The sequence below is a fragment of the Eucyclogobius newberryi genome, unplaced genomic scaffold, assembly GCF_026437365.1.
Source record: "Eucyclogobius newberryi isolate DKJ021-1_F unplaced genomic scaffold, fEucNew1.0.hap1 SCAF_15, whole genome shotgun sequence".
NCBI classification, from domain to species: Eukaryota; Metazoa; Chordata; class Actinopteri; order Gobiiformes; family Gobiidae; genus Eucyclogobius; species Eucyclogobius newberryi.
This window is the reverse complement of record NW_027315779.1, coordinates 22,487,686-22,506,906: the sequence shown is the minus strand read 5'-3', so window position 1 is coordinate 22,506,906 and position 19,221 is coordinate 22,487,686. Positions and strand designations below refer to the sequence as shown.

Sequence of the window (19,221 nt, the reverse complement as noted above, 5' to 3'; positions counted from 1 at the left end):
AAGACAGGATGAATGAATAATTTAGGTTTAAAGTGTGACAAAACATGTAGTGGTATTGGTAGTCCTGCCACAGTAGTGTCACATAAAAGTAATGGTAAATAGTGTTAGAACAGAACATGGGCACATGATCTTGAAGAGCATTGCTGCTGTCCGTTCTAATGAAGCCATTTAAAAGAGCGCTCCCCTGGGTCTACTAGAGGAAAATGTGGTTTCTGAATAACAGGTCTGTGTATTTAAGAGCCTTGAGAGAGAAACCAGGTGATTTCCTCAGAGGTCCAACTCTGCCATTCTGTATTGAAACAGCACTCAGCAGTAAATAAATGAATGGATATAGCTGTAACGATGATGGAGTTTGTGAATGAAGTGGTGCACTCACAAGTGTCCACACAGGAAGAGCCATAAATCATTGATCAAATCAGAGTACCGGAGGTTGGTGGGGTTCAAATAACACCCTAGTGAAAACTAATTACACTCACTACTATCTACCACACTTTTCTCTGCAAAACCAGATGTAACAAGTGCAGTTTGTCTTTTTACCAAGGCAAAACTAAACAGTATATGGTTCTATTCAAATTAACAAAAACATTTAGTTCTCATTCACTAGGGTTTGGCATTGGGTAAGTTGGTGTTAATTATTAGTTTTTTTATTTTTTATTATTAGTAAATTATTAAGCATTTGTTAATGATCAGTTATTTTTTGGGGAAATTATCAGTTATTTAATAATACCATTACACATACTTTGTATACATGTCTAATTATAAACTGTTACCATTTATTTTAATTGCTCAGTTTCCACCAGTGACAACCAAATGCTTGTATGTTAATGTGAGAACATGCAGCAGCAGGGAATAAAATATATGAGAATCAGTCATGGTTAGTCAAAGATGAAAACCAGTTAATTCTGGTCACCACAGTAACAGCCCTGGATAAACAGGGATACAAGTGCAACTATTAAATACCCCCATATGCTGTGGAACATATCCTGTGCTTTATGATTCCTGATTCTATGTCTTGGGCTTTCAAAAATAGCCCATTCATTTTCAGTCATAAAACAGTGATTGATGGTAGATTGCGATTATCTGATAACACTCAACAGGGTTAGGGAAGAGAGAATTCATATCTGTATTTCGTCTGGGTGACAAATGTGACTCTGCATATAAATTCAGTGAAACGTAATAAATAAACAATGCAAGAGTTTCCACACAGCGCATAAGAGCAGACTACTTCCCTGCTGTATACCGCCACATAGTGAATGTGTTTGAAAATGTTATATTTCCTGTCACCTGTTAAAGGCGGTATGGACGATTTTTCGGCGATTTGAGAACGCAGGCGGAAGTGCGCATGCGCACTCCCCCGTGCGGACTGATACAACACACACGTGCGTTTGTTTATTAGCGCAACGGAGCGCATCGCATCTCTCGTCTCCCGTAGATTTCTGTCCACTTCTGCGTCAGCTCGAACTGTCTTTCTCCGTCTTCATTTTGCCCCGTACACTGAGGGAACTATATTATGATAGATCCATGCACTTAGGCACGCGGAAACGTGGGGACGAGCCTGACACGGCTGCAGGTGAGCGATAGGTGCGTTTTATGATTGATACGTGGCAGGACAAATGATTTATCCACGCCACGAGGAAATATGATAAAAAATTTGCTGAAAAAAATCGTCCGACCTTTAACTAGTGGCTTCAAAAATACCACTTTTGACAGCGCACCATAATGTTGATGGCTATAAAGGTGACCACATTGTATTATTAATATACCTGCGCTTGAACTGCAAAGTTGAAAATGTATAGCAGCTCTATAATGAAAAGAAAGCTGTGAAATTAATGGAGGCATTAATCATTGGCCGGCTAGTCCACTAATCTAAAAGGGATGTGAGGTGCATGGAGGAGTATAATGTAGACTAAATGGACATCCTCAACGTTACACAGTGTTTGGAGGATGTAAGGAGATGATGTAAAGGTTGAACAGTGGGGAGGGGCTGTGGTCAAGCAGTGACATAGTATTGGACATAGTATTGGTTTGTATATTTGTATATATATATATATATATATATATATATATATACATATGTAAATATTAAGCATTTAAAATAAAACAAATCTTGGACTATGTAGCGTTTCAAGCACATATCTGCCGTCACGGTCCCCTTGCATCATATTTGAGGGTGCACACTAGATTTGAGAATCACTTATCTTCCAGTAATCTGGTGCAGTCATTTAAACGGCAAATGTTCAAGGTTCAGAATAATATACTAAGTTTAATAAATAATACAACTAAATGTACTGTATAATAGCATACCCCATTGGGACTGTACAAGAATAGACTGCATTCATGAATATGAGACTACTTAATTCTAATGATGACTATATCACTTGTGTATTAGAAGTTTGATGAAAAAGACCCTCCATATGAACTCAAAAGCTTTAAGTGGGCGACTAGGTGTGTCCTCTGTTTTCCCATGTGTGACATCAAAGCAGTAGCATTACGGTTTGAGATCAATAGAGCCAAAAACATGTGTGAGCAAAAAGCGTTTTGAAGGAGAGCAGAATCCAACATGGAAGAACAGCTATGGAAGAAAATAGAAACGCATCTTGCTCATCAGCTTGAGCAACTACAACCATCAAACACATTCCACCAAAGGCTCGACCTAAATACTAAATACCTTAAACCTTCAAAATACAATCACTTGCAACATTTTTTGGAATTCAAAAGAAATGGTGGTTCTATGACGAGGCGTTGCTCTGAACTACCCTTTGTAGAATGTGTATGTATGCATTATTTTATTTGTTTATTCTTTTAATTACACAGGAGAGTCCCACAGAGATTTGGAAAACATCCTTACAGGGGAGTCCTGGCCCTCGAGCTGGCCCAATTGTACATGTTTTGGTGGTAGGTGAAAGATGTGGGGAGAACATACAAAGTCTCCATGCTGCTGGGAGTGGCAAACCGCTGCGCCGCCTTGCTGAACAACAGTTGTATGTAAAACGCATTGAGTTTTGAATTAGTAACTCAGTATTTACAGTATATTCCATCTGTAGCTAGTCGAGCGGCAAGCATCTAGGTGGGTTCACCATCTGGCTTCTGTCACTGACTTTTAAACAAAGACTCAAGACGGCAGGCTTTCACAGAGTGTTACTGTCACAACATGTCCACAAAGTATTTTATCAATTAATCCTGTCTTTTCAGTGACCTACTTGTACTGCAGCTCTGGACAGCATTATCCTTTCCAAGCCTATTCTGCTTTTTGTTTTCCAATATATTATTAAGTGAAGCAAGAAATATATGCAATTTCACACTTTTTGTATAACATCCTGAAAGGTCAGAAACAAACATATGATTAAACTGCATTTTCTTGAGGATTTGGAGTGCAATGATATACAGTTTTACTTACTTACTTCTTGTCTTGAGTTTTGAGCGTCGTGCACTGTTTACAATTCTGTCATATTAACACTTTGCATTCAATTGTGAGTGGGAAAGTGCAGCTTAATCAGTATTGCCCGATCCATGCAACTCTTCTACTTTTAAGTCGCTGTGAGTGAAAAATTGTCTGCTGTTTGGACCAGAGCTAATTTCCGTGTTAAAATGTGTATGTTTTAGAATATTCCTGATGAAAGGGCTGAATTTCAGTGACAAATCTTCATGTCCAAAGCCATCAGCGCGCTGCAGAGCTTCTGTTTGTGCGTGAGAGAGAGGAGGGGCATGTTCTGCAGGTTTTTGGTGTTTTTGCAGTCACTCTCGCAGCGGCCTGGCAACCCTGGGTTTAATCAAAGTGGTGCCAGACACAAAGAAAGACATGCATTTCGTACCATTCCAAAAGGGGCCGGGAGCCTAGCGTGAGGGAAATTGGCTAGAATTGACTGTAAGCTGCTGTCAAAGTGATGTCTGTTGAGATGTGTGTTGTGAAAACTGTGCACAGGCATTCTGTATATCAGATCATGAAGTTTCATCATCTCTGTACTGCACCGACTGATGCAATTTACATATGATGTTCAACTGTCCAATAACAAATCTATTTTTATACTGTAGGGCAGGCCATAACATACGGTCATAGGCAAGGATTTTTCCGCACTGTTGTGGGTTGCAAGTATTTTAAAAGAAATATATACTGCACGGCTAAAAATACTCCTAACTGCAATTAACTGAGCAAATAAACCCACTATAATTACTGCAGTGATGGATGTTGTAGCAGCAACAAGCTAATGAACCCTAACTGATGCAATTATTCCTTTAGCTAGCATGGTCCTGTGTGTTGGGGGTGTTTTCTCTTCCAAAAGTGTTTAATTTGGTTATTCAAAAAAGTAAGCAATAAAACTGCACTGTACTGTGACTGAGTACGCAGCAGTATTTATAGAACTTCAAATACATTTCACCAACTTTGTACAAAATACTTCTACTAAAATTCTCAAAATAACATCATTAACATTCCTTTGTTATCCACACACAATACAGCATACATACACTTTTCCCAGCCTTTTGTTCCACACATTGTTACACCATGCATGAGCAAAACAAAGACAATTATTATTTCAGGAACTGCATAAAGTTCACAGAATGATCCGTCTGGGCGCAGACTAAAAAGTTGTTTTTGGGCCGCCCAGGGAATTGGTGCATTATTGACTTCTTGGTCACATGAACATTGGACATTTTACACAAATCAATCTACTTTGTAGCATATTTTAGCACTTTTCATGTGCTAAAATATGGAAGTGCCAATATAATGGAAGTGGTGATCCGTGGCAAAAAAGAGGCAAAAGTCAGACTTATAAAGCTCCTTTGAAGACACTCACTTCATTCATTCTATACTACTGTAGGCACAGCTGCCCTGAGGTAGACAGATGGAAGCGAGGCTGCCATTCTGCACCAAGTACTCACTCTTATGAGAAACCTTTTGTATTTTAAATTAAAACAGTGCATTCTCTATTAGACCTTGCTTTTCATTATGGGAGTGTCTACAGAGCCGCGAAACTGCCATGTTATTTTGCGCCGCGGCTCCTGAAACTGTTAGACCGCGCCGAGTTAGGGTTAGGTCTTGGGGTTAGGGTCAGGGTTAGGGTTAGGCATGAGGCTATAATGGCCGTGCCGCGGCTCCTGAAACTGCTGGGCTATTTAACCGCGCCGTGGCTCTGCAGCCACAGCCTTTCATTATACAAAAGATTGAATCAAATTGTAGTACTTTTTAGTCTTGCCCATACGCGCACATACAAACAATCACAGGGTTTATGGTTCTTTCTAAACATAGCTCTGCCATAGCACCTACCACATGGTGCCTTCACCTCTATTCATGACAAATGTGTCTCTTTCCTCTGACAAGGTCACTGTGTCAAGTCGCAGCAACATTTTGAAATTAAGATCGCCAAATTCACAAAAATAGTAAGTTACAGGCCACAATTTATTATTCAAAAAAAATCTAAGAATCCAAAGCAGTAGGCTATTGTTGTACAATGCAGTGATTGGCTAAACAACATGATTGGATAGACGCTATGAAGAATGCAAGGACTGAATCCTGCTGGCAACGTGCAATGTTCCCTGTAAGCAACTTTGAGCTGACGATAGAGGAGACACTATGGCAGCTCCCACTAATATGTCTCTATTTTTACATGACAGCTATTCTCCACTCACCTCATGTCCACTGTGCAATACCTGCTCCAAACAATACAGCGCTCCCCTATCCCTCCAAGCCTCTATACAGCACAGTGGAGCTTGACAGGCTGCTCAAGCGGCTACATGGCATGCAATACCAATTTCTTGTTTGTAATTGAAGCATGTCGACACAAGGAGAATAATAATTAGTACTTTTAAAGCGCTAAGTGAACAGTTAATGTTAGCAGTGTGCTAAGTTGCTACGTGACACCTCCAAACCAGCTGTGGAGAAAGGCAGCCTGCCTCTTTGCTGGGGAGTCATATAAAGGACATTTGGAAGATGTTGCTTCTGCTAACAATGCAACAACGGCTGTGTCCAAACCACCCCAAGCAAGTCCCTATGCAGTGCACTATATAGGGACGTGCCATTTTGCAGTGGTTTCCAAATGTCTGGTGGGTTAAAAGTAGCACAGCAATGTCTCACAGTACAACCTGAAACGTAGAATAGTAAATGTGACTGCTATGGGCTAAGTTATAGGGATATGATTACAAGTGCTAAATTCAGGGTTATAAGCTGACAATTTTGACAAAAAGAATTTATAAATAATTCAAAATGTTAAATCTGTAAGAGCAAATACAAACTACCATTTAATCTGATGGTCAAATTTTGAATTTCTATTTGTTCTATTGTAATTTAATTTAATAGAAAAAATTAGGCGACTTTTTCACATGAAAATTGTTCCACTGCAAGTTACGTATCTAGTGTTTTACTGATTTATGCAGTGAAGCTTTGTTGTTATAGTTTAACACTTTCAAATCACCCAAACCTCTATTTTATTATGGTGGAAGTTGTTGAGAGATTGACTACATATTTTTGGTTACTTGAGACTGACAAAGCTGAATATGTGTTTGTGAATGTATGTGAACACCTAGTTCACTATAGCGACGCAACTCAAGTTACGATGTGATTCTATAGCATCTTTGAGCTGAATTTAGAGTAGAGCGACTGAGGTTATGGCAACGTATCTTATGGCCCTATCCGATGAATGTTTAATGGGTCTAGAGAAGCCGGCGTGGAGGAAGCTGACTGTGCTGCATCAGTAGGCCAGGCTGTAAAATGAGCCGGTGAGGAAGCCAGTCAGCTCAGGACAGCAACGGGAGGGGCCAACGTTATCAAGTACAGTCCTTATAGAGAGAGCAGAGGAAAACCAAGGTGGACTTTAACAGGAAGCTATTACAATAACCAAGCCAGTTCTAAAAGAATATATCAGTAGTCTAGGCTGTGTTTAGGAATAAATCCCCAATTCAGCCCAAGACAGAAACGGTAGAGTGCTGGGCCAGGTAAAATGAATATACTGTGAGCACAGATTTGTCTGCTTCCTGGGCTTATGTCTCTGTGTCTGTGAAGCTAGTTGTGGGAACACATCAAAAGTGGAACATTTTCCTTTTGTCTAATCTGTAGTTTTAATTCTGATTATATTTTGGACATTTGAAATGACTTGCAAATACATTTTTCTTTTTACTGAGCCTATATGATAATTTTCACCCCATCTTGCCCTTTTGTTGCAGTGATGCAAAAAAGGCATTAAATATTTTAATGAATGTGTTTCATAATTAGGGAAAGATTCAGTTTTTAAACAAAAAAATGAGTCACTCATTGGCGCTATTGGCACATTGGCCAAGAGCCCCCGATCATTCTCAGTTTGATTGAGAATAACTCTTGGATGAGAGTCAAAATGTCTTGTTTTTTGTTTTGTTTGTTTTGTTTTTAAAAAAAAAAGTGTCCAGATGACTACGATTGAATCACTCCTGGACGTGAGCGTGTACATCGACTTCATCATTTGGCTATAAATTAGCCCATCTCCAAAAGAGACTAACAAACTAACTTATGTTGCATTCTAAACAGAAGGCCCTTCGTGGGCCCCGCTTACTCACTGATTGGAGCATAGTCTGCCCATGAGGGACCATGTTACAGTACATCTGTCTATCCATATGCCCAGCTGAAAGTGCAGCTGTGCACAATGTACACACCAACTAAACTGAAAACAGCTGTTCAACACAATAGGTCTTTGTGCTTTTTAGAAGATGATGGAGAATATCTCATAAACCGAATAGGGCTCAAAGTCAAAACTGTACTCGTCTATATGCCATGTTTGTCTTGTGGGTGTGTGTATTTTTTGCTTTTTTGAAGCAGCCTTTGTGTCCAAGACAAATTCACAAAGTACCAATCATTTTAATAGATGATACATGACGATAAAACTTTAAAATATAGTAATATACTATTGACTACTAGACTATAAAAAAAACTATATTACTACTTTATTACTGCGATCTTCTCTTTGTACCCTTTCCCAGAACCAGTGGCAAAATGAACTGTCCCTTTGCCTCCGATTCCTTTCCAAAGCCAATCAAAAGAATTAAAAAGGAAGATAGAAGTTTCAATATTCCCTAATGCTAACTCCACAGTACCAAAACAAGACATCAATACAAGAGGACAGTGTTTTGATGAGGTGCCCACTTTGTACACACCAACTGCTGCACCAGGGATGCAGCAATTACTGGCTGGGCACATTTAAGATGAGTCAGCTGAAGGTGCCAAGACACTATATTCAGACACACATATGAGACGGCACTTCCTTCTTCAAGTAATGCATCGTGTGCTGCTGCTCAGTAAAACTTATACGGTACATGCTTATCTGTTACAGTCAGCAGCAATCTCGTTCATGTACATTAAGGAAGCTTCAGGCACTAGTGTAGAAGTAAACTGAAGCTAAGATAGTGTCCTCTATAGTGGTTAGTGATACTTTAAAACAATTATAAACATCTAAAGTTAGGTCAATTATTCTTCAGCATTGATATACTGACTTTAATCAGATTAGAATAGAATAGATTGATCAGATTCTTGAGTTTTAAAACTGTACTTTCAAAGGAGCACTTAGCAGGAGCAACTAGCATGTGTTATTTGATCAGTATTTGTGGTGACCAATGGCACTAGGGTTAGTGGTGGAGGTAAAAAGGTTCATGCAAACCATGCAATCTATCAGTGCAGATGAATAATTGAATACCAATGACAAGCCCTGCACTCCCCTACAGAGAATTAAGTGACACATACAAATGATAATATGCTCTGAACTGCAACCCAAAAATCTTCAGCTTCATGACTTTGTAGTAAACATGAATGGGGTGTCTTTCTTGGCTGGCCATTCTGGAAATAGCAGCAGTGAAGCTCTGTTGACCACTCATACATTATTAACAGCACGGTGCAACAATTGCAGCGACACATGAAGCAACGGTCCTATCGGCCCATTGGCCAAGAGCCCCCGACAGGCTCATTCACTCCAAAATGGAGTCCACCAGGCCCCAAGGGGTCTGACGGCAGGCGCCACTCAATGTTCTGTGGCCTAAATACCAGATTGATTGACACCTAAAGGTTGGTGGCTTTAATAAAACATCCCATTTGCCCCCAGGCAAGAAAGGTGCTTCTTTTCATTAAGCTCTGAAGAAATTAAGTTCAGCAGGATTTAGCACTGGTAAGACCAATTGGATTTAAGAGTTTCCGTAAAACACTAGTCAATCACACCACCAAGTAAAGGTAAGCACTTTTTAAGTTCATGTGAGTGATGTATTCACTAAAAATGTATTATGATGATTTAAATAATAGTGTTTTATGATCAAAGGTTAAGAAAAGGTTTTGAAGCCTCAGAAAGTCATCAATTTTAAAGTGTATAATGAAATCCCAGGGATACTCACCATGACAATTACATCTTAAAGGTTGAATGGACGATTTTTTGGTGGAGTCTCATTTCCTCGTGGCGTGGGCTGCCGATTAGTCCTGCCACGTATCAATCATGGAACTCACCTACCACTCACCTGCAGCCGCGTGCGGCTCGTCCCCAGGAGAGCAGCATGTTTCCCTGTGTCTAAGCCCATTGATCTATCATAATATAGTTCCCTCAGTGTACGGGACAAAATTAAGACAGAGAAAGACAGTTCGAGCTGGCTCAGAAGAGACGGAAATCTATGGAGACGAGGGATGCGATGCGATCCGTCGCGCTAATAAACTAACGCACGTCTAACCGCGAGGCTTTTCTCTCCGTCCGCACAGGTTGAGTGCGCATGCGCACTTCCGCTTGAGTTTGCAAATTGGCAAAAAATCATCCATTACGCCTTTAAAATAACCTCAGAAAACAAGGTGCACAATGTAACTTTACAGATGGAGGGTCCAAGACCTGCTGTTATTGCGTTGCATGGAGACAAGTAGGTGATGCCATCCACCCAAGTTACAGCAGGTCAGATTGATGAAGAGACAAGTCCGCTCACATTACATTTGAAGGAGCTGAAGAAGTTTTAAAAGATGCATCTTCTGAATTTAACCTCAAGTGTGACCTCAATCCAGGAAGTGCCGGGAGACATGAAGGGAAACACTTCATGCTTGTCTGCTGGGCCCAGCTCTCAAATGATTTTAGTCAAAACTCCTGGTGCAATGAGATGAAATGCATACCTTGTAGTTAGAGAGGCTCAACTTTTGAAGACGAACTCTGTGATGAGCCGTTTGAAGTCCTAAGAGCAGGGAAATAGATTCATGCACACTGGGATGGCCAAGTGAGGCTGCTTCATCCTACAGACAAGCCCAGATTTCAGATGCGTGATAGAAGAGTTTGACTTTCTAAGCGTCTAATTCTTGTCTCTGGAAATCATAATCAGCATAGCACCAGTCTTTTGTGGAGCAGCTTCAGGATGGACACATAGGGATGAGAGTATTCTGAAAAAAGGTAATGCAGATTAAAGGTGACATTTTGAAGTTCTTAAACATAATTGTCAAGAGGGAAAAAAATCTGTGGTCTGGGATTGTATGTTTTAGATATTTTTGTCTAAGGGAAAATAACTCTTCAGGTTTTTTTTTCCTTTAGTTTTGGTAAAAATATGAATATAATATGTGCAAATCTGTGTATATTTTCACTTAGTTTAGTCACTCAGAGAAACATATTTCCTACAGTCAGAATATCCAATTAACTCAAATTTACAAGTTGGTCTGCTAGGGCTGTAGTACATTTCTCAACTACAAGGTTGATGGTGTCCAGAGTTGGGTACTGTTACTTAAGTAACTCGTTATGTTACTGCCCTGGAAAACGAATGCGTCACGTTACTGCGCTGCTGTGTCATAAATGTAACGCGTTAGAGTACTCTTGCGTTACCAATTATAAACATTATTGTATTACCTTTCATTTCCTTTCCTTTGTTCATTAACGCACAGCAAAACAGAGGTAAAACCTGATATGAGTCCTTAATCGGTTTGGTAATTTCTACTCCGAACAAGAGCCTGCCATTACTGCCTTGTAACACAACATGTGTGATCTGACCAAAACTAAACCTAACACAAGGGAGCGAGCCTGACTGCTTGGCTTTCCTACAAACACCGTAACATAATCATTAAAATACAAAAAAACAAGCAAAGTAGATACGTTTGACTGATCTTTATTCATCTTTTATGCTGAGAGATTAACACAATACAATGCCATACGGTAAGCACGTGTAGGCCTGTTCTCAAGCAATGAAAAACATAGCTAAAACAAAACAAGTGGATTGGCGAGAGCACAGACGCACAACAACAGAACACGCTTGTTTTAGCACTGTAGTTTATTAAATCAAACTCACCAAATCGCTGTTACCCTACATTTAAACCTCAGACACAAAATAGTGGTTTTAACGAAGGACCTTTATTTCTCTTTGGCGTGAGGACAAGACTCCCAGTCACTACTTATGCTCACAACACGCTGAGCTCTGGGATTGCAGTGATGAGATGAGATCGGCACAAAACTAGTGTCTTGCCTACAGACATATTTCTTCTAGCGCCCCACTGTGGCACCTGGTGTTCCAGCAGTCTCTCATCCAAGTACTACCCAGGCCCGGCCCTACTTAGCTTCCAAGAGCTGACAAGGCAGTGCATTGGCAAGTAGGTATGTCCAAAGGGCAATAAACAATGCCACGCGTCGCCCCATTTTAAATCAATGCACAGGGAATGTTTTAATCAAACAAGAATGTCTTTTGTCTCAGTATTTGAAAAAAAAAAAACTAAATAATAATAATAACAAAATTAAATGAGTAATATTTTGCATCTGTCCCAAAAATACATCAGATACCATGCCAGAAAAGAGCATCCCATGTCAAAATAAAATATGTCTTCATTAACAGCTAGCAGTGAACGGCCTCCTTCTGTTGGAAAGTGCTGAACACCCACGAGGCTTCAGCTCATGCTGTGAATGAGACAAACCTCCCTTTTCCACAACGTGGTCAGCAGCTTTGTTTTTGCCAAGTAGCCACCCACATCTAGGGAGAGCACTCATTAGGCGATCATACTGTAGTGATCATCAAAAAACTGGCGATACTGGGAAGGTTTCTCCTAATAAGATATTTATTAAGTGGCCAGCTCACTCACAACCTTACAATTTACCCAGAACTAAAAATATATATGCAACCAGTGACTGAGAATGCAATGAGAAAATCACACTTGAATCTCATCTCACTGATAAAAGGAAATCTCAGATAATGCATAAAAACCTTTACCCTATATACATAAATTTGAACATAATTCCCACCCGCTTTTACAGACTTTCTCTTATTAGCGATTATTATATTATACTATATTCTAAAAAGATGAACCTACGGATGGAGCATGTCTTCAACATGCTGAGGGTGGTTTGGAAGACCTCCTGTGTGGTACCAGTGCCCAAGACACCACGCGCCAAAGACCTCAACATCTTCAGGCCGGTGGCTCTCACGTCCAGCGGCTGGTCCTGGAACACCTCCGCTCCACCATGAGCTCAGCCATGGATCCACTATAGTTTGCATACCGGCCTGGCATCGGCGTGGAGGACGCCGTCATCTCCCTGCTGCACCGCTCTCTCTCTCACCTGGAAAAGCCTGGCAGCTCTGTGAGGATCCTGTTCTTTGATCTCTCCAGCGCCTTCCACACCATCCAGCCGCTGCTCCTGAGGGACAAGCTGGAGACTGCTGGTGTGGAGTATGACCTGGCAGAGTGGATCCTGGACTACCTCACAGACCGAGCCCAGTTTGTGAGAGCCCGGAACTGTGTGTCTGACACTCGGACCTGCAGTGTGGAGGCGCCCCAGAACTTCTGCAGTGTCCTGCAGAAGTTCTGACGACTGTGCCATCATCGGACTCATCACGGACGACAATGATGCAGTGTAGAGAGGACTAGTGAAGGACTGGTGTCAGCAGAACCACCCGCTCTTCAACGCGGGGAAGCCCAAAGAGATGGTGGTGAACTTCCGCAGACTGAGGAGACTCTTTTGGAGTGACAGGGCCTCTCCTGAGGACAACGACTCTGTGGTGGCATCGGCCCTCCTGTACGGTGTGGCCTGCTGGAGCAGCAGCATCACAGAGAGGGAGAGGAAGAGGCTGGACAAAGTCATCAAGAAGTCCAGCTCCGTCCAGGGCTGTGCTCTGGACTCGGTGCAGGAGGTGGGGGACAGAAGGGTCCTGGCTAAACTCACATCTATGCTGGACCATGAGTCTCACCCCCTGCAGGACACTCCAAGCCTCGAAATAACGGGCCGGACACGGTCAATGACCGGCGCAAAAATCAGTTTTGACCGACTCCAAACTCAAGGTTCCGGACACAATGACCGATGCAAATTTTTCGCCGTAATATATATTTTTAATAGGCAAAAACAGCGCGGTGAACATGCCCAAAGCGATTCCTATGCACAAACTCTGGCGCGCTATATTACAGACCACGATTATTGCTGTAGTTATACAGCGGAGGAAGGCAGCGGTGCGCATGTGCGCGGACATTTCCATGGCTTAAGTTTCGTTTTGAAAGACATGCCACTTCGCAGTCTTCTCGCTTCTCATTGGCCGAGCGGTGTCCGTGATCTAATGTTGATGAAAGCGGACATCTGATTGGCCGCTGCGTTCGGTTATACTCGGAAATGCCCGGTCTAATATTGCGCCGCAAGTGATATCGAGGTTAGCGGGTGTCAATCTCCTAAGTTCGCAATTCAGTCTTTTTAAAGTTGTTTGCAACAAAAGCTGTAATTTTGCACATCAGGGACAATGTCAATGTGGAAGTATCCAAGGGCCCCAAGGGCCCTGCCCCTTTTGGAGTTGTTAGCATCGGGGCAATGTATATATGTTAGTAGTTTATTTTGTAGGCTGTGATTTTATATATTCCACAAGATCTCCTTGTGTCAAATGCTGTAAACAGTATTTATTTTGTATCTAATAAACATTATTATATTAAATTAAACAGTATTAAAGATCATGATCTCTGGTTTATATGAATTCCATATTTGTGCTCTTCATATCAAATAACAGATAAAAGTACTTTAAGTTGTTTTACATGCTAATAACCAGGTTTAAAACAACACATTTATCTTGTTCTTATGACGCCACGATACCGCGCGCGCTTGTGGGCCCCTGAAATTGCTGGGGGGCCCCTAACTTTTTTAGGTAGGGGGCCCCCCTGGCCCCTAACTTTGAAAAACTATTTCTCAGCCTGTAAATGATAACGAGACATGTTAATAAAAGTTCATTTTTCATTAATTATGTTATTCTGTTTTCCTTTTCTTGTGACCGATTCAGAATTAGCCATGACAGGTACCAAATGATCGGTACCTGTCATGTTGACAGGGACGTAAAAATAATTATTTCAAGGCTTGCACTCTGTCCGCTCTGGAGAGCAGCTTCAGTGACAGACAGTGACAGACACCCTCGCTGTGTGGAGGAGAGGAGAAAGAGTTTTGTATAAGTTGTGTTTTTTATAATTATACTTTTGTGCCTAGTCTGTTTCTGTACTTATTATGTGTTGCAACACTAGAATTTCCCCATTGTGGGACAAATAAAGGTTATCTTATCTTGTCTTATCTTAAATTGCTCTAGCACAATAGCCACATTTCACAGAGCAACCCCTGGTACTTACAAAAATAACTTGGGAACCCAAAGTTAAGGTTAGGTAAGGACCGTAAAGTGGCTGTCATTGTTCTGTTGTACTACAGTCAGATGTACGCCTCCAGACTACCTCCTCCATGCACCATGGACCAGTGAGCCATGCTGTATGGTTGTATCGCAAATTGCAGTGGCATTTATCTCACAGCTTAGTCATAATTAGTCCTTCTTAGTGTGGGGCAGACAGCCTGCTAGTGGGCATATGTCTGGATCTTGGTTGAAGACACTTCTCCTCAGGGGATGGCTCAGTGGTATTGGGCCGGGTGCATTTGTGTGCACACGAGGGCAGGAAAAACCAAAGTGCCTGCATATGGCAGCAGCCGGCTTCTGCAGGGCACACCCTCAACACATTTAACAACAGAGTGTCCTCGACAGCCCCACTGACACAGGCCCTGCAGAACTGGGAGGAGGCAGGTTCACTCAAATATGAAGCAGGAAGATGGGACAAAGATGAAGGGAAATACGGGAAGAGGCACAGACCTGACTCAGAGTGTGGGGAAAGTGAGCGCAGAGAAACCCGAGAGGAGACAGGGAGGTGGTCTGGCTCCAGTCCAGGGTCAGCGCTGGCCAAAGTCAATGCTCTGCCAACTGCCAGCTGGAGACAGCAGCAAGGATGCTACTGCCGGTTGTGTGCACACCACAGCCTCATGTACATGGGTGGGACAGTGCAAATCAGGTCAGTATAGCACAGTTTGATACAGGAATACAGGCCTGAAAAAAGTCAGTTTCCACAATGCAGTCACAAGAAGAGAATCATTTTGAGTGATTAATTAAAAACTTGTATTGTAGAAATATTTATCCTGTTCTTTCAGATGAGGTTATTCCTAAAATGCAACTGTCACACTTATCTTTACACGCCAAAAGTGAATTGCACAACTCAGGAAAAGGGGAGCAGACTACTGACTCATTATGTTCATATAAGTAATGAGGCAATATCAATATGTCAATGCATGATGTCAGATGTCAGAAGCTAAGTAGGAATGGGCCTGGTTAGTACACCGCAGGACAATGGGTAGATATAAGCCCATGGTTACAATCCAGCATGTTTACAGCATGCATATCATGCATGTTCATTAACATGCACTGACCAAATAAACTAAAATAATAAGTCTGGACAGTGTCTCCTTCAGAGGTCATCCTGCCACGCTGCCTTCTGTCTGTGCCAGTGAGGAGACGAGGGAAGCCGCTTAAAGCCATCTCCTTAAGTCTCTTCTCTTTGGCAGCCCACGTCTGGTGTATCCTCTTTAGAAGGGCATTATATAATTGTAGCCAGGAGAACACAAGACTGGAGGGAAATCAACAAAAATAGCCCCCAAAAATAAACTGCAGCATTTACTTTGAAACTATACAATTTTCAAAGATGAGTCTCATCTTTAAGTGAAGTTGTATTCATCATCTAATTAGTGATGCTCAAACACAGATGCTGCACTGGTCTATGTGCTTCATCTCCCCCACCATGAGTGTTTGGGGTGGAAAAACTAGCACCCTCTTTGAAATGCTAGCTTCTCAAACCATTTCCATCAGATTGACAAATAACGTTCAGATGTAAGTCGAAACATCTTGAAGGTCCAGATTACTACCTTTGAAATCTTTTCTACCATAAACCACTCGTGGACAAATCAAGGAGTACATCGATTTATCCTCTTTTAAGGGTGACGTCTAAGATGAAGAGGGGGGAACACTGAATTCACAATTCACACTAAAAACGTCACATAGAATGACCAAACCTTGAACAAAGGCTAATTCTAATGAAAGGTAAACGACAATGTATCATCGTGTAAGTGGTGGTTAACCTACTACGTCCTACTGTGCCCAAACCTGGCCTTTACCCTTTCATGGGAAGGACAAGTCACCCCTGAAAACCAGAGGTATAAAACATGTAACATATCACCTAAATAGAGATATAAATGTTTGTCCTCAAAGATAACGTAACTAATACAGCCACACAACATTTTCAATACTTTCAATAACAATGAAAGAATGAAAGCTTGCAGTAACGTCCTTTAATCAGGCATGTTGTCTGTGAACCAGCATCACAGAAAGTTCATCTCAAGCAAAAAAATCACAATCCACAAATAATCAATACACGTGAATCACACATCCCGCCCTCTAGCGGCCGCACCCGGAGCTGCAGCCGGTCTCCTGGAGGTTATTCACTCATCGCATGTTAATGACATCTGCACCAGCGCCGTGATCACAGCGGGGCTCACATGTCGGAGCTGCGGGGGGCCCCGGGATGCGCCTGGCTTCTGCAGTCCCGGTAAAACGAGCTCACGTCCCCGCCAAACCAGCGCAAAAGTCTGGAGGAGAGGAACGTGTCCATCCTCAAATATGCTGCAAAATCTTATCACGCCGAAAGCCACGAACGTCACAAGTCCCTGAGAGCCATTTAATCACTGCAACACCAATATCCTCCCCGTGTGTTCTCGCTGTCAAAACCGACGTGTCATACATAAATGTGCAGTGGAATAACAGTAAAAGTCGTGCGTTTTGTGCCGCGGCTGTCGCTCTACAGCGATCAACAGCCTCATGTATGAACTTCATGACGTAAGCCTATTAAAACATGTACGGACACGTTCAAAGTCCGCGCCACGACAGGGAGCGAAACGCGTTTTTCTTTTTTTTTTAAAGCTCATTTCCAAACTTTAAAGCCCCCAAAAACGCCGGCGCCTCAAACACACGCCCGCACTTCGACTCACCTTGAGCTGCCGTTCCGCGGGTGCTGAATACACTTGCTATCAAAGTGGCCACATACCAAATCATAGTACTAGTGCCGACCACAAATAACCCGCATCACGTCTCAAAGTGCCGCTTTCGGTGAATCTCTCATTGCCGAGTGGCCCCGGGACGGACTGAAGCGGGCCGGGATCCTGTCTCGTCGTTCACCGAGCCCCGGACACTTTTCCAGCGGCGCGTTCCCTCTCTGTTCCCCTCTCCTCCGCGCTCCTCTCGCATCCTGAGACGGATCACCTGCGCCAATGGGACGAGAGAGCGGCCGACGCCGTGTGGAGCTGCGCGGGGCGGGCTTTGGGGAGCCGCGGTCCCGCCTCCGCGCGCCTCCCATTGCAGGAGGCGCGGGGGCGTGCGGCCGCTGATTGGTCGCCGGCGCTGCCCGTCACGGCGCGTGCTCGAGGTGTTCAGAAGATGCAGAGAAAGCTGGGGGGAAAGGCGAGATGCGACGCGCTGGGATCCCCCACGTTCACGGGGAGGATTCTGTTGTGAGGCTCGGTTATCGGTGCAGAACTATATATATATGCTATATGTGTTCCATGAGTTTCAGCATCTTGACATAAGCATCGTTTTTAGTGTTTTTTTTCAGTCAAAAGAGAGATTAGAGATCGGGATGGAATGTCATAAATTGCCCGTTACCATGGAAATCCGCCATGTTTGCTGCTGTGCTAAACGTGCATTGGCCACTGTTTAAAATCATAATTTGCATCTTGAATTCTTCATTGGGTTAACATTAGGCTAACTGATACTGCTATGGTGTGTAATGACACTATTCTGAGCTCTATAGGCTATTTTGTTTGTTTTATATCATCAATTGCTATGGCAACTGTCCTAGATGTTCACCATTCTGAAACCCCTGCATAGGTGAAGAGAAGTTTATGGATTGGAATACTCATCATGCGAAAGCTGATTTATGCTACACTTTATAATAGAAACAGAAATCAACAAAAGCAAAGGTTTTGCAGCACCTATATTCACGAGTTTCAGCTTCATGTTGCGTATAACAGGAAGCTGAACCCATGAACAGGCAACATTTTGAGGACTTTTACTATTGAAAATATGCTATATTTAGTTTCAAATTCAAATTTTACATCCATTTACAAGAGAGAGTTAGAAACATGCTCAACAGGTGACTAGGGTGAATCCAACTTCTATTCCAGTGATCAGAGAGCTAATGTTTTTGCAATTTTGATGACTTTTATGCTTATGTCAAGACCCACTCTCTTTCAATTTTCACATAATTTCTAGCAGACTAAACATATACATCATACTATGTGGTAAAAACCTAATAATCTAAACAGTTTTTCTCACAATACCCTGAATGCATCACCGGGAGAGCCTTTTCAAGGTGGGTTGGAGTGTGTGGATCTGTGGGGGAGCTGCAGTATCATCCTGCGCAATGAGAGGAGTGGAATCCTCGCTCCAGCCCTGAGCAGCATGCAACATCACTCCCATCCATAAATATGCCAATCAATAATGGGATCCATGAAGAATTCAGCCCATGAAAATTACAGTTAATGTATATTCCATCAACTTGTTACACATCATTTAAATGTGTTCTTTTTTCAGATGACCAAGATGCTAACTTTAGTTTAGTTTCAAGTTTACACATTAGAGTGACTGTGATATTTGTATAAAATGTCTTTTCTTCAAGTACAAAATCAGTCAAACATATGGAGTAACTGCAACGCCGTTTTCCCTGTGTTTAGTGAGTCTTTCCTGGGGCAACCTTCATCTCCTCCTGCTCTGTATCGGAAAAGCCGGGAGTGGGCCCATCATCAAGCACAAACGGGGAGAGAGTCAAAACCTGTCTGACAAAGACATCAGTGGATATACAGATGTTGTTGAAGGCCTCTTGATTTCCTTTTTTATTTTTTTCCTTTGCCTGATGTTCAATACAGCCATTTTTGGCCACGGTGATGATGGGAAAACAGGCAA

General features: G+C 42.2%; 1 protein-coding gene across 3 annotated transcripts in view; it reads right to left on the bottom strand.

The window, feature by feature from the left end:
* Positions 1 to 17,555, bottom strand: part of igsf9bb (immunoglobulin superfamily, member 9Bb) — a 75,521-nt gene extending 57,966 nt beyond the window's left edge. For all 3 annotated transcript variants that reach the window (XR_011926953.1, XM_072446783.1, XM_072446784.1), the window contains exon 1: positions 17,253 to 17,555. Coding sequence is in view for 2 of the 3 variants with exons in the window: in XM_072446783.1 (XP_072302884.1) it covers positions 17,253 to 17,316 (64 nt within the window). In the remaining variant the exon portion in view is untranslated. The remainder of the gene's footprint in view (positions 1 to 17,252) is intronic.
* Between the last annotated feature and the right edge of the window lie 1,666 nt (positions 17,556 to 19,221).